At 40.3% G+C, this 13,784-nt stretch overlaps 2 protein-coding genes across 3 annotated transcripts in view; both read right to left on the bottom strand.

The window, feature by feature from the left end:
* The window catches only part of rusc1 (RUN and SH3 domain containing 1), a gene marked incomplete in the record, with an annotated part of 26,123 nt that extends 17,636 nt beyond the window's left edge, over positions 1 to 8,487 (bottom strand). Inside the window, 2 exon segments of the mRNA XM_014027466.1 lie at positions 2,543 to 5,792; positions 8,402 to 8,487. Of these exon segments, the coding sequence (XP_013882920.1) occupies positions 2,543 to 5,669 (3,127 nt within the window).
* Positions 8,488 to 9,236: 749 nt separating this feature from the next.
* The window catches only part of fdps (farnesyl diphosphate synthase (farnesyl pyrophosphate synthetase, dimethylallyltranstransferase, geranyltranstransferase)), an 8,611-nt gene continuing 4,063 nt past the window's right edge, over positions 9,237 to 13,784 (bottom strand). For both annotated transcript variants that reach the window (XM_014027470.1, XM_014027469.1), the window contains 5 exons: positions 12,756 to 12,844; positions 12,591 to 12,663; positions 12,430 to 12,507; positions 11,832 to 11,966; positions 9,237 to 10,064 (listed from right to left, as the gene is read on the bottom strand). In XM_014027470.1, coding sequence (XP_013882924.1) covers positions 9,864 to 10,064; positions 11,832 to 11,966; positions 12,430 to 12,507; positions 12,591 to 12,663; positions 12,756 to 12,844 — 576 coding nt within the window. In that variant the 3' untranslated portion in view covers positions 9,237 to 9,863. The remainder of the gene's footprint in view (positions 10,065 to 11,831; positions 11,967 to 12,429; positions 12,508 to 12,590; positions 12,664 to 12,755; positions 12,845 to 13,784) is intronic.

Consider the following 13,784-nt stretch of genomic DNA (forward strand, 5'->3'; position numbering starts at 1 on the left):
GTATAAATAAGTATTTATATTTGTGTACAAGCTGTTTAGATTTTCAAAAGGCCTGTGTTTTTAGGGTTATTAACAAAGTTTGTGTACTCAGACCAGTAATATTTGGGGTCACAAGATTTTGCCATGGATAGTTTGTGGGTCAGAAGATAAAAAGTTTGGGAACCACTGCTTTAGACAATATTATAATGCTTCATCGTAATAATTTTCAAGTTGTTTTAAACGCAAAAAAAGATTTTGACTGTTTTATCTCACTATCAGACCGTTCCACAAACTAACTGCCTTAATTGAGATACATCTTCCCTTTAATACAGCTGTGAATTTAGGTTTTTCAAAAGTCTCAACACCTTTTAAATTATATTTACTTTCCCTTTTGATGGATCTGGTTTGGATATTGTTAGGTAACATATTTTATGGGCTTTGTACATGAATTTTAAGATATTGTACTCAATGAAATGATTAAGTTACAGCAGATTATAAATACTGGGTTTGTCTGATCTCTGAATCCAGCTCCAGTGATAACTCTAACAGCTCTTTTCTGTAAGAGAAATATTGAATTTATGTATGTTTTACAGACATTCAGTGAATTATACAGAATATACAAAGCCTTTTTATTTAATATATTCTTTACCCTATTTATCACAGAAATTGTTTTAGATATTTTTCCTTTTATATCATTTATATAAGATTTCCATGACAAATGTCCATCAATCAGAACCCCGATGTGTTAAATTTATGTTCAATTTATATTAAATTTATCAGAGAAATACCTTCCCAATATAATAAGGATGAATTGAGCATGAAGCTGAACTTTACTGTGTCTGGACTAAACCTGAGTTTCTGAGTGCCTCTCTGCAGACCTGCATTAGACGAGTAACTCGATCTGAGCTTTGTGAACCACTTCAGGCTGGGAGAGGCGAGGCAGGCAGGAGCGTAAACATCACCAGCTGTAAGAAGGGAAGATGTTGAGACACAAATGGGATGAAAAGAGAGGAGAAAATGCTCTCGTTGTGGTTTCTCCATCATCGCACCCTCAGTACAAAGAAGGGATGAATTATTAAGTGAGGTTATGATGACATCATGATGACATCATAAGCACAGGAAGTACTAGTTGGAAAGTTTAACCTCGGATTAATTGCTCGGCCTTCATCACTCGTTTTTAAAATCACTGTTCATCCCTCATCATCCAACCATTTTTCATCCCTATTCTGTGACTTTCTTTAGTCATTTTATACCCCTCTGTTCTTTATTATCTGCTCATCCCAGGGGTATCATTGTCACACACACAAAGGCTTAAAATACTGTAGAAAAGTTGTAAAACACATCACATAAAGTGTCGGACTTTTCAAAATCTTTTAAAGTTTTCCAGATCATTAGTTGTTCAGGTTTTCCGAAAGTCTTTATTTTATTTTTTAACTTTGGCTGCTTTTTCACTCATCTCCAGTCCTTATACAGCGACCGACCATGACAGCATGTTGTGTAGTGTGTGTTGAAAATAATGAAGAAAGTGAACAAGTAGAAGAAGTAGCAGACAAAAAAAAATCATCAGATGAGCAGGATCTGGAAGTTGGGTTTTTAAGAAACAGGAAATAATCCTCAAAAACCTGAGTTTTGTATCATCTTCAGCTGACTGATAATAACTCTGGGAATCACTTTGTTGGGACCAAAACATTTGTGTCAAAGTGTTGATTTTGGTATTTTTTTAAATAAATTCAGTGCCTCTGTGGCAGGCTGCTGATAATATGGGATAAATCTTGTGCCAGCAGGAAGTGAATCTGAATTGCTCAGATTGAATCTGAATGTGCATAATTTGAAATTGAATGCATTGGTTTGAAAATGAATTTTACTAAATTGAAACTGAATTTAAAGTTTTGAATTTGAATTAATTTGCTTTGAAACTGTATTGCAGTTTATTAAAATTTCAATTTGACTACTTTCACTTTCAGTTCCAAAATTCAGATTTTTAAGTAAAAGTAATCACTGCAATAAAATAACTTTGTCTGTTTTTGTCACTTTTACAGTGGATTGCATCAACTCTGTTACATCCAGAAGGGAAACTTCACCAAAGTGAAACATAAATCTGTGGATCTGTGTTTGATTACTCTGCCTGGCTTTCTCAAGGACCAGGATGTGACACAAAAATCTGAATTATGGNTGAATTATGGAACTGAAAGTGAAAGTAGTCAAACTGAATTTTTAATAAACAAAAATACAGTTTCAAAGCAAATTAATTCTAATTCAAGTTTCAATTTAGTAAAATTCATTTTCAAACCAATGCATTCAATTTCTAATTATGCACATTCAGATTCAATTCCTGCTGGCACAAGATTTATCCCATACAGGCTGCTGGTATCAAAGTAACTAAAGGTCCAAAAATTGAATGGAATTGAATTAAAAAGGGACCAAATGTCAAGAAAAATCTTGAAATTTTGTGTACCTAGAATCAAAATATAAAGAACCATATAAAGAGAATTTTGCACAGAATAGTAGACATAAGAATGTTAAAACAGTTTTTTTTTTTCATGTAGATGAAACCAACACTCACCTGTAGTTCTTGATTCCAAAGTTCTCCCTCCATCAGCCTGGCCTCTCACCTTCACCTCCTCCTCTTCCTTGGTTTCCTGTTTCTCCTGTTGAATGTCTCCCCTCTCCCTCTGCTTGCCTACAGTCCACAGGCTGCTGTCGCTGGCAGAGCAGCCCATCTTCTGCGACGGGCACAGCTCCGGCTGCCCGCCCTCCTGGTCGGCTCTCTGCAGCATCTCCTGCAGGGCGGCCATAGAGGTGAGGGCCGGCGGCGGCTGCATGAACAGGGCTTGGGCCTGCGAGGTGTACTCCCACTGGTGGCCGTCGCTGCCCACCTTCTCTCTCCTCCACTTTAAGTTGTAGAGTATATCCGGATCGGGGGTGACGACGGAGGGGTCGGGATCGGGTTCAATGATCATCTTCGTGGGAGGGGAGGCGCTCTTGTTGCGGAAGCGCAGCTCTTTGAAGGTTGTCACTTTTGGACCTGAACCAGGAGACGAACCTGACGAAGAGGACTTTTTGGGGGTTTCCATGTGAGGTTTTCTTTTCTCCGTGGTTGGGAGTTGTGGAGGGGCGTCACATTCTGGTGTGAATGCGATGAGCCAGTCAAAGCGCTCAGGCTGCTTAGAGTTGGCGGGTAAGGTGCTAACTTTAAGAGAAGGGGGAATGGGTGGTAAAGGGCGAGGTGGAGGAGGAGGCGGGGGAGAATCTGGTACCTCATTGGGGTAACGGAAAGTCCCAACGTTCATAGCTTCGTGTGCTTTGATAAAACTTGAGCTGTAGTACTGGTCCGCCATCAGACCGGTGTTCCTCCTCCTTCTTCTTGCCATCTCAGTAAAAGAAGTAGTTCTTTGTGCGTTCTCCTCCTTCTTACCGCTGCCTTCAGATGGATGCACTCTTCCATCTCCATCGAACCTGTTTGCGTCAGATTCACACTCCCCATCCCCGTCTCGTAACCTGAACTCCTGCAGCTCCAGAGGTGTAGACGTAACATGATTATCTCCCTCTTCTTCATCCTCCAAGCCCCCGACGCAGACGCCGAGCTCAGGACTGAGTTTGAGGAGCTCGGCCTGCGTCAACCCGGCGAGCATCAGCAGCTTCCGGATCTCCACATCCAGCGCATGAAAGGAAGGCGGGGGAGGCAAGGCAGGTGGCGAGGAGGAGGACGTAACTGAGATAGCAGGTGGAGGAGGCAGAGGAGGAGGCCGTGTGGTGGGTGGCGGAAGGGAGACAGGGGTCTTCTCCTGTTCGGCTTGAAGGGCGGCGAGGCGCTGGGCTTCCTTCCGAGCGAGGTGTCGCTTTCTGGGCGGTGGGATTGGAGGGGTTGGCGTGGGGATGGACGGAGGAGGAGAAGGAGTGGTATAGAGGGAGAGGTACGGGATGGGTTTCGAGGCAGGGAGAGGTGGGACGGATGGTGGAGACAGGGGGAGGGGCTTCTCACATCTAAATGTGGTGAATGTGGGGGATGAGGAGTTTGGGGAGAAAGTGGTCAAAGTAGGGGAGGTGGAGACACTCGTGGAGGATGTCTCTCTGCTGATGTTGATGTAGGTGTGGAGGTCGGAGGTCACGCTGGAGTGACGCGCCGGTGGCTTTGGAGGTCTGGGTGGTGGCTCCTTGGGGGACGGGGTGAGGGAATCAGGAACAAGAGGATCTTCTGTGTCTGACGGGGCAGTCAGGTCGACCCCGGCATCGGAAAACTCCTGGGAGCCACCCATAGTCCCGCTCTGGGTTTTATACAACTTCCAGGGGATGTCTATGTTCCCCATTTCATCCAGGACATCCGTGAGGCCCTGTTCCTCTAGATCCCCAAGATCCAACCCCTTCTCGTGAAGTCTGGCGACGTACGCCAGTTTCACCTCCCTGTTCACCTTTTCCAAACGATCCAAATGATCCAAGCGATCCCTCAGGACGTCCCAGTTTTGCTCCCCTTCCAGATCCCAACGGGCCACTTGGATCACCTGACTGAAGCGCTCCATTTTCCCAAACTCCCCCACAGACTCCAGAAAATCCAGCAAGTCTAATTTGTTAACCTCCGAGTCATCTTTCAGTCCTAAGTAGTCTGGAGAGGGTGAGTCGAGTGCAGAAGGGTAGCCCTCATCTGGGGAACAAAGAGCATTTGGGGAACGTGATATTAATGAGAAAGGATTTTGGTTGACAGGAAGTGATGCAGGTACTCGTGGAGGAAGCTGGAACTTGGGAACCTGATTCAGGAAGTGGTCTTTGGGGTCCAGGGCAACAGAGAGATTGTCCTGATCATGGGAGGAGCAGATAGACAGGTCTGTGCCGTCAGATTCCAGGTCAGAGCAGGAGCTGATGGACGTGGAGGATGAGGAGGTAGACGAGGAGAGCGAGAACTCCAACAGGGACCGTGGGCAGTCGCAGCACGACGGCACCAACGTGTCATCGTCATCATCATCGTCGTCATCACTGTCTGTCTCCTCCTCGATAGCAACGTCTCCGCTGCTCTCTTCGCCATCATCTTCCTCTTCCACCTGTTTCTTGTTGTCTACTCCAGCGCTTTCATCTGCCTTCTTCACATCATTCTTCACGTCAGGGTTGGCAGGAGGCTCCATGTGGGCCTGCGGTAGAGAGGGGAGCTCCTCCGCGGCCGCTGTCCCATCGTGCCTCTGTGGCAATGGGGCAGGCGGCGGCGGCAGCTGCATCTGCTGCCTGAGAGAGATGGTGTTGTTGTTGTTGTGGTTGTGGTTGAACATGCTGTTGTTGTCCTGCGGGGAGCGCCCATCGCAGCACAGGCACGGGAGGCTCGGCTCGTTGCAGTTTGGGTCGAGGGGTAGAACGGATGGGAGAGGAAGAGGAGGAGGGGGAGCTGCCTCGGCTGAGGTTGGGGCTACGGCAGATCCGCGAGCACCTTTAGGTTTGGGCTTAGCCAACCTGGACACGGCGGGTCCCTGTTTCTGTGAGCTCAGCCTGGACTGGATTACGGGAACTCGCGGCTGCACACCAGCCCTGGTCCTGGAGGGGGCAGCGGGGGTTTTAGTAACCCGCCGAGTGGAGGTTGCGGTGATTGTGTTCATATTTTTATCTTCCTTCTGAAAACTAGGACCGTGAAACTTTGATCCAGCTGAGGTAGCGGTCCGCCTGCTAGCGTCGAAACGCCGTGGCTTTGGAGCCTGAGAGGTGGACTGCATTGTGGGTAACTAGGACGTTGTAGGATCCTCTGAAGTTTTCTGATGCTAAACAAGTGTTTATGTTGGAAATAACCTAATGCTGACGCATCGTGTCAGTCACATGTTGGCTTCACTCCCAAAATCCTGCAAAATAAAAGTAGATTTAATCACAAAACTCTGCTTTAAACAGTTTAAAGTTAAAATCAAACGGTTTAAACTGTTGCCAAATACAGAACTTTTAACTTCCTGTTTCGGCTGAAGTCTACTTACAGGGGTTAGACAATGAAAGTGAAACCCTTAGTTTTAGACCAAAGCATCTCTTTCAGACAGCTTCTTCTTGTGTCCACAGTTAGTCCTGTTGGATGTGGTTGGTCCTTCTTGGTGGTGTGCTGACATTACCCTGGATACCGTGGCTCTTGATACATCACAAAGACTTGCTCTCTTGGTCACAGATGCTCCATCAAGACGTGCACCAACAATTTGTCCTCTTTTGAACTCTGGTATGTCACCCATAATGTTGTGTGCATTGCAATATTTTGACGCAAACTGTGCTCTTACCCTGCTAACTGAACCTGCACACTCTGCTCTTACTGCTGCAATGTGCAATTAATGAAGATTAATGGTCCAATTTAGCCATGAAACCTCCCACACTAAAATGACAGGTGTTTCAGTTTCATTGTCCAACCCTTGTAAAACCCCTGTGTTAGGTCAACGGCACAAAATGAAGAGCAAGAAAGGCAGCAGGCGATACTGTCCCTCCTTTTTATTTGATGACTTCATCCATCCATTGTCTTATCTGCTTCTTCCTTTCAGGGTCACTGCCTGTCCAGCAGTTACTATGTAAAGGGCGGGGTACACCCTGGACAGGTCCCAAGTCTATCACAGGGACACATAGAGTCAAACAACCATTCACACACAATTTAAAGTTATCAATTAGCCTAACATTTAGGCTTTTGGTCTATTTTCTGTTTGTCTGAAAAAAAAAAAAAAACCATGAAGAGAACATGCAAACTCTACCCAGAAAGGTCCCAGAATTCGATTTGGCAACGTTCTTGTTGAGAGGCAACAGCTTTACCAACAGAGCCACCACGCCGCCCTATTTGATGACTCGTTTTGAGAAACCCAAATGTTCTTTTGAAATCTTTTCTTTTACACAGTATACAATATACTTAATAATAATAATTATTAGGACGTCTGATAATATCGGCCTACAGATATTATCGGTCCGATATTAGCATAAAAATGTAAAATCTCTACATATTGGTATCGGTTTTTATTCTGATAACAAAAGCTCGATAAATTAACGCCTGGATTTGACCAAAATATGTTAATAAAAAAACTTGTGGTCCAGAGACGTTCACCAGTGCGCAACTGATGACATCATCAAACTGGATTATCTCAGGGGGAGCTTGAGCCAAACTATTGTTTGAGACAAAATGTTGAAAATAAATATGGCACTTTTCCCCCTAACTTTAGGTAAATGGTTTTTATTATTGTACAGACAATGTTTATCTATGGAATGCATCCAGTTGGGTATCAAAAAGGAGATAATGTCACTGAAAGGAGATATGAAGATATGGAGAATTATAAGTGAATTCATGCCAATTGTTTTTTGAATTGATGTCTTTTTTATTTTTATTTCATTTTTAAATGTTTTGTTTTGATATTTTTTTGTATTTTACTATTCTTTTGAACATACAATATTTTGGGTATAAAAAAGGGGCAGATATTATAAGATTTATTCTTCTTCTGTTGCCTTTCATTTTATTTGATTTTATTTTGATTGCATGTTTTTCTGTAATTTGTTAATTTGTGTTACAAATGAAATGAATAAAGTACTACTACTATTACTACTATTACTACTACTACTACAACTACTACTACTATATGTGATGTCAGCTTAATATCGCTTTGTAATAATGGTTAATATCGGAATCGGAAATTAAGTGTTGAACAATGTTGGTATATCTAATATTGGCAAAAAGTCAATATTTAGCACCTATAATAATAATAATAATAATAATAATAATGTTACAAATCCCTGACAGATACACGTACAGTTGATTTAAGACTATATGAATCCAGACTCTCAGCCTGGTTTCTTTAGTCATATCGAATATAAATCATCACTTATCATCTGTTCTCACAGCTGAAATGATATTTATGAGTTTACAGCCTGTCTCCATCTGTGTCAGTCCATCCTACAGGCTGACAGAGGAATCAGGAGACAGAAAGAGAAAAAAACTCAGCCTGTGAGTGAACATAAAGCACATTTAACTGGAGCATGAAATAATCAGAAGTCCATCTTTACCCAGAGGCTGTTGTTGCTCATCTTCACTGGGATTTTTAACCATTTACAAGCCCAGTCCTACTACCCTCCTCCCCAATGTGTTTTATTTGTGCAGAATCAGTATCTGATGGAGGCTCGGGTGGAGGGAGGATGGGATGGGGGGTGGGGGGGGGCTCCTCCAACCGCATCCTCCTGGTACACACAGGCCCTCACGCCCCATTCAAACCTCAAACACCAGCCTAATTTTGCTCAAAATGTCATTAAAGACAGATATTATCAACACAAACGTATTTATTTCTGCTTTTTATCGTGTTAAAAGCCGAATATATGTTTTGAACCTGAGCATCCGCCGTGTAAAATCATTTTTTTAACGCTTTGAACCCACGGCTCCCGACGAACAAAACAACAAAACACGTAAAGATATTTAAATTTAGACGACTAAAACGAGTAATAACAGACTCACGGTTACATCCGAGTAAAGATGGATGAAGGTCTCCATCTCCTCCGGGTCTCTCTCACATCCCCAGTCTGCTCAGGAGGAGGAGGAGGAGGAGGAGGAGGAGGAGGAGGAGGAGGAAGATCTGCTCTTGACTTTCACAGCCTTACAGTCCCCGTTCTCGCGAGAGTTCACGTGTGAATCGAGATGTTCTCGCGAGAGTTCAAGAATTTTCGTGATTTGTGTTATTAAACTAGAATAATTTTTAAATCACATTCTCTAAGGCAGCTAATTTGATGATAGATAGATAGATAGATAGATAGATAGATAGATAGATAGATAGATAGATAGATAGATAGATAGATAGATAGATNTAGATAGATAGATAGATAGATAGATAGATAGATAGATAGATAGATAGATAGATAGATAGATAGATAGATAGATAGATAAAATTAAAAACCCGGATCATAAATACATTATTTCTAAATAAATCGGGGCTGGAGATGTTCCATTTCATTTTGAGATAGTTCTTAAACATGATGACTCAAAATTATGACTTGTCATCTTATTTTCATGATTTTGCAAGTCATCATGACACGATTTAGCATCTCATAGTTTCTGCACGAGAATGAAAATTATGACTTGGTATCTTGTAATTACAAGATTCTAAGTCATAATTTTGAGATTGTATTTCAATGTTTTACAGGAACTGATATCTAATTATGTTTTCTTTCAAAATATCTGCTTTATATCAAATAAACAGTTCAGCCTCTAAACTGGGACTCGTTTCTACATTTAATCCAACAAAAGTCAAAAACTTGTCAGATTTACTGGCAAAGACAGAAAGAAAACAAATATATTAAGATGTCAAGCATTTAACATTGTTTTATTTTTCATAGTACTTTTTCTGTCAGATATACACAAAGACTGGGGTACAGAGACAGCAGACAGCAATTTATTGAAAGTTATTACATTCAGATTTGTAAAAAACAAAATCAATATAAAAATATCTGGTATAAGGTGTTAATAATTTGCTTTAACAAAGCCAAACATGAAAATAAATACACGCTTTATGACAGAAAATACTGTCCATCTGCTGTAAAGTTCTTTGGGCCTGTTAAATACGGAGCTCAACTCATGCCCTGCATGATTTCATTTTAAGTCGGACAAACAACAGCCAAAAAAAAAAAAAGATCCTGGCTGCTCGAACTAACAGCCTCGTTGTGATTCTCAACTTTGTTTAATAACAAAGATTTAATTTAACCGTCTCACACACATTTAGCTAAATTCAGTGTAACGGATTTAAATATACACTTTGTAAAGAATATACACATTATTCACCTAAATCAGTGAAAATAAACCATAATCTATGATGTCAGTTATCGAGGCATTCATAACCAGATATTTACACCTGACTGGAAACCTGACTTAACTCAGACCATCAAACTGCAGTTGGACCCCCTCCCCCCAGAGCAAACACCACCCGTCACTTGTCCCGCTTGTAGATCTTCTTGGCGAAGTTGAGAAAGATGGAGTGAGGAAGGCTCTGAGCGTGAAGAGCGATGAGTTTCTGCAGCCGCTGGTAGCTCTCCTCTTCATAGCTCTGGTAGAGCGCTGGCATTTGGAGGGAGTGGTAGAGCTCTTTGACCTTCGTCACGCTGGTCTCATCACTGCGACCGTAACACAACTGAACAGGAAATCACAACTTTTAACAAGAGACCTCTTAACACTGAACCATGTTGTAATAGATGCAGTAGCAGTTTAATATAGTCATCCTTAAAACGACTTCCTCTAAATGGGAGCGTATGTTCTAAAACCTGTGATCCTTTCCAGGTGTGCAAGCTGCCAAGGCCACAGGTACTAATGCACCCCTATACCATCAGAGAGGCATTCAAACTGTGTGCTGGTCCCTCTGCTCTTTGTAAACACCCTCTCAGTGTCGAGCTTTAGGAGTTTTATAACAGTCATCACATTTTGAATATGAAGGTTCAGTTTGAAATGACAATTTAAAAACTTTTTTGGCAAAATACAAAATAAATAACTAGAAGCACTCTGAGAGTGCAAACCTCCGCCAAGTCCAATTTCCTCCATCCTGTAAGAGTTAATGCACAAAAGCAGAGATGAAACACATTTACTAATGAAGTTCTGACGTAGTGAACATTTGAGCAGCAGTATGACGGGATTTCTTCTCAGTGGAGTCCAATGTGAAAAAAAAACAAAGTCAGACTGGTCACCGGACGTTATTCATGGTCAAACTGGTGTGGGATTAATCTCCTAAGTTTCCATCAGTCACATTTCACCATGTAAAACGTCTGTTTTATCTCCTTGTATGAGTTTGTAATGGTTTGACTCTCTTTATAAAGTGCTTCCTGGCTCCCCCCGTCTCCAAACCTTGAGGCCCGGCAGTTCTCTGTTTACAAGCCTAGTGCAAACTGTTTTGATTGGTTGTTTCAGAAATGTGGTGTGTTTGAGGAAATGGGAAAAATAGGTTTCATGGTGCAGTCACACACTTCCTGGTCACAAAACGTTCTGTAAATGTGCACATTATGGCAAAAACTATTCATCATTAAATGTGGTTTTAACATTACTTTTATAAAGTTTGAAGTCGGTGCTGTCCAATCAGCTCACTGTTTTTTACAGAAGCCCTGTGAAAGCATCACAGCTTTGCCGATCTCAGAGTGTTAAAAGAAAAAAATTCCTGTATCCACATCGTGATCCAGAACATCACCAAAATTTAAAGGTGTGTTCCTTGTCCCAGTACACACATGTGGTAAAAATGTCATGATAATCCGTCCACAAGTTTTTGAGTAATGTTGTCCACAGACAGAACGACAGACAGACAGACATACGCGATCGAAAACATTACCTCGCCCTTGGCGGAGGTAAAAAACAGCATTATTGGTAGTGATACCCCTAAGCTAGGCATAAATCAACAGAATTTATATAAAAACCTTTTTTCCCCACTCATATTTGTTTAATTATTTATGGAATTACATTCCTTCATAAGTGTTGCAACTTATTTAAAACAAAAATAAATATATTGATAGGGGAGGGGTTATTTGTTATTCTACTAATTCATTAAATGTTAAATTTATTGCCTTTATTTTAGTTCTGTACGAGAAAATATTGAAATGTATTGTGGTAGTATTAAAAAAGTCAAAATTTACCTCTGTGTATGATACAAACCTCCAAATTTATGGATATTTGGGGTTAAATATTTTGCATTATAAAACACATAAATATGAAATATTAGCTCTAACTGTTAGCAGTACAGTAAGTATTTAGCACTTAAAGTCATGTATACTGTGGATCCAAAAAACGCTTCTACTAGATTTTTTTAATCCATTTTCAGTGTCGGACAAAATTTCCATGAGTTGTCAGAAGTGTTACAGTGTGACAGGAACACTAAAAAAATAAATAATAAAACCAGAAAGGTTGTTTTAAAAAGACTCACCTCCAGAACTGATCTCTGCTCAGGTGTCATGACTTCCAGAGCCTTCACCACCAGCCAGCTGCATTTATTGTCCTGGATGTCCGTCCCAATCTTTCCCGTCACAGCGGGGTCACCGAAACAGTCCAAGAAGTCGTCCTGCAAATGAAACACACCTCAGCATGACCAGCAGCACATAGGAACGTAATAATCTTTAACCTTTCATTTCTTTTTATTTGAATTTTCTTTTTATTGTATGTAGAATTAAAATTTGTTTTTTTTTTAGAAATGAATAAAGTTTGGAAAAAAAATTGGTACCACTTTACAATAAGGCTCCCCTTATAGATGGCTTTTAAAGAGTTTATAGATAGGTTTTTAATTTAATTTATCTGTAAACACTTTATAAATTATTAATTTAATTTATCTGTAAACACTTTATAAATTATTAATAAGTGTTTATTATGCATTAATTCAGGTACAAAAAGAGACTAAACACCTAAGCACCTTTTAGATGTAATATGTACGTGAACAGGTTTGTCTGATTATTTGTTAAGAAACTGGACAGTTTTGTCTTTAATTAGTACCAAAAAATCTAATAATCCATCAGCTGTAATCTACTCACCTGTATCTGGAAGAACTCTCCCATCTCCAGTAAGATGTGTTTAGCGTTTTTGTGTTCCTCTTCACTGTTAATCCCTGCCTAAAAACACAAAGTGTCAGAAGTTGTTGCACTTCATCAAAAAAAAAAATCATCATTAACTTGTCTAATGACTGAACACTCACCATGTACATGGCAGACGCCACAGGGAGGTAGAACGAGTAGAAGGCAGTTTTGTATTTTACAATTGTTTTATACCTGGGAGAACAAAAAAAAGTTTTTGTTGCAACAAACAATTTCCTGCAGTCATGATATAATCATCTTATCTCAGATGCTTCTCTTCTTCGGACCTCTCCATGGTGAATCTGCCGAGGTCGATCTGACCCGGCGGAGCCGTGATCAGGTCCAGCACCTGACCCAGCTCCGTCTGGAAGGTCGTCTGAAACACATTCACATATTAAATTAACTGTTAGGAGTAGTTTAGAAGTTTTTTTTAAAAGATTTAATCAATATTTATTATTTAAAAAGTGAAAAATTTGATTTCTTTATAAATTATGTTCAGTATTATTGAACTCAAGGGTTTTAGAAGGTTTTTTTCTATCAATTAAACTTCTCATCCAGAAAAATTAAATAGGTAACTCTGGATGGATGATAAATTACCAGAAACATTATTAAATGTAAAATGGATTTATTATAGAGGCCTCACAGCCTCCTAAAGGCAGCTTCTTGTTTCATTAACAGAGTCAGAAATAAAAAGTTGAGATAAATCTAAATTAGACATTTTTGCAGGGTTATTTTGTGTTGTACAATATTTGTGTTGTGTAAACACTGAAGCTGACCAAACAACCAAATCTAAAGCACTTGATGGGTTATTGTACATTAAGGCAGGTTTTTGTTTGTTTGAAACATCACCAGATCTGAGCAGTTTAATGTATAGAATATATAATGTGTCTACAACACATTTAAACAATAAGAAATTATTTAAAAATATTTTTAAAATCTTACACTGATCTCACCAGGGCAGGGAGAACTTCCAGGTTGGGCCCTTTGTATCAAAAATAATAATAAAAAGAAGAAACTGAGTTCTTGTTAGGGCTGTTTATTGGCAAGAATTTGGTGATACGATACATATCATAACAGAGGGGTCACGATACGATATATCCCGATATATTGCAATACTGTAAGCAAGGCGATATATTGCGATTTTTTTTGTCCAAAAATTCTATTAAATAAAAACCTCTTACTGAAAAAAAAAAAAGAAAAGCTAATGTTTACTCACAATGCTAATGCTACCCTTATTCTCTGGCGCTCAAGAGGTAGAGGAGCCAAATGCTCACTGCTGCCAACTAGTGGTCAGAGGCTGAACTACAACATAAAAA

Source organism: Austrofundulus limnaeus, unplaced genomic scaffold, assembly GCF_001266775.1.
Source record: "Austrofundulus limnaeus strain Quisiro unplaced genomic scaffold, Austrofundulus_limnaeus-1.0 Scaffold651, whole genome shotgun sequence".
In the NCBI taxonomy this organism is placed as follows: Eukaryota; Metazoa; Chordata; class Actinopteri; order Cyprinodontiformes; family Rivulidae; genus Austrofundulus; species Austrofundulus limnaeus.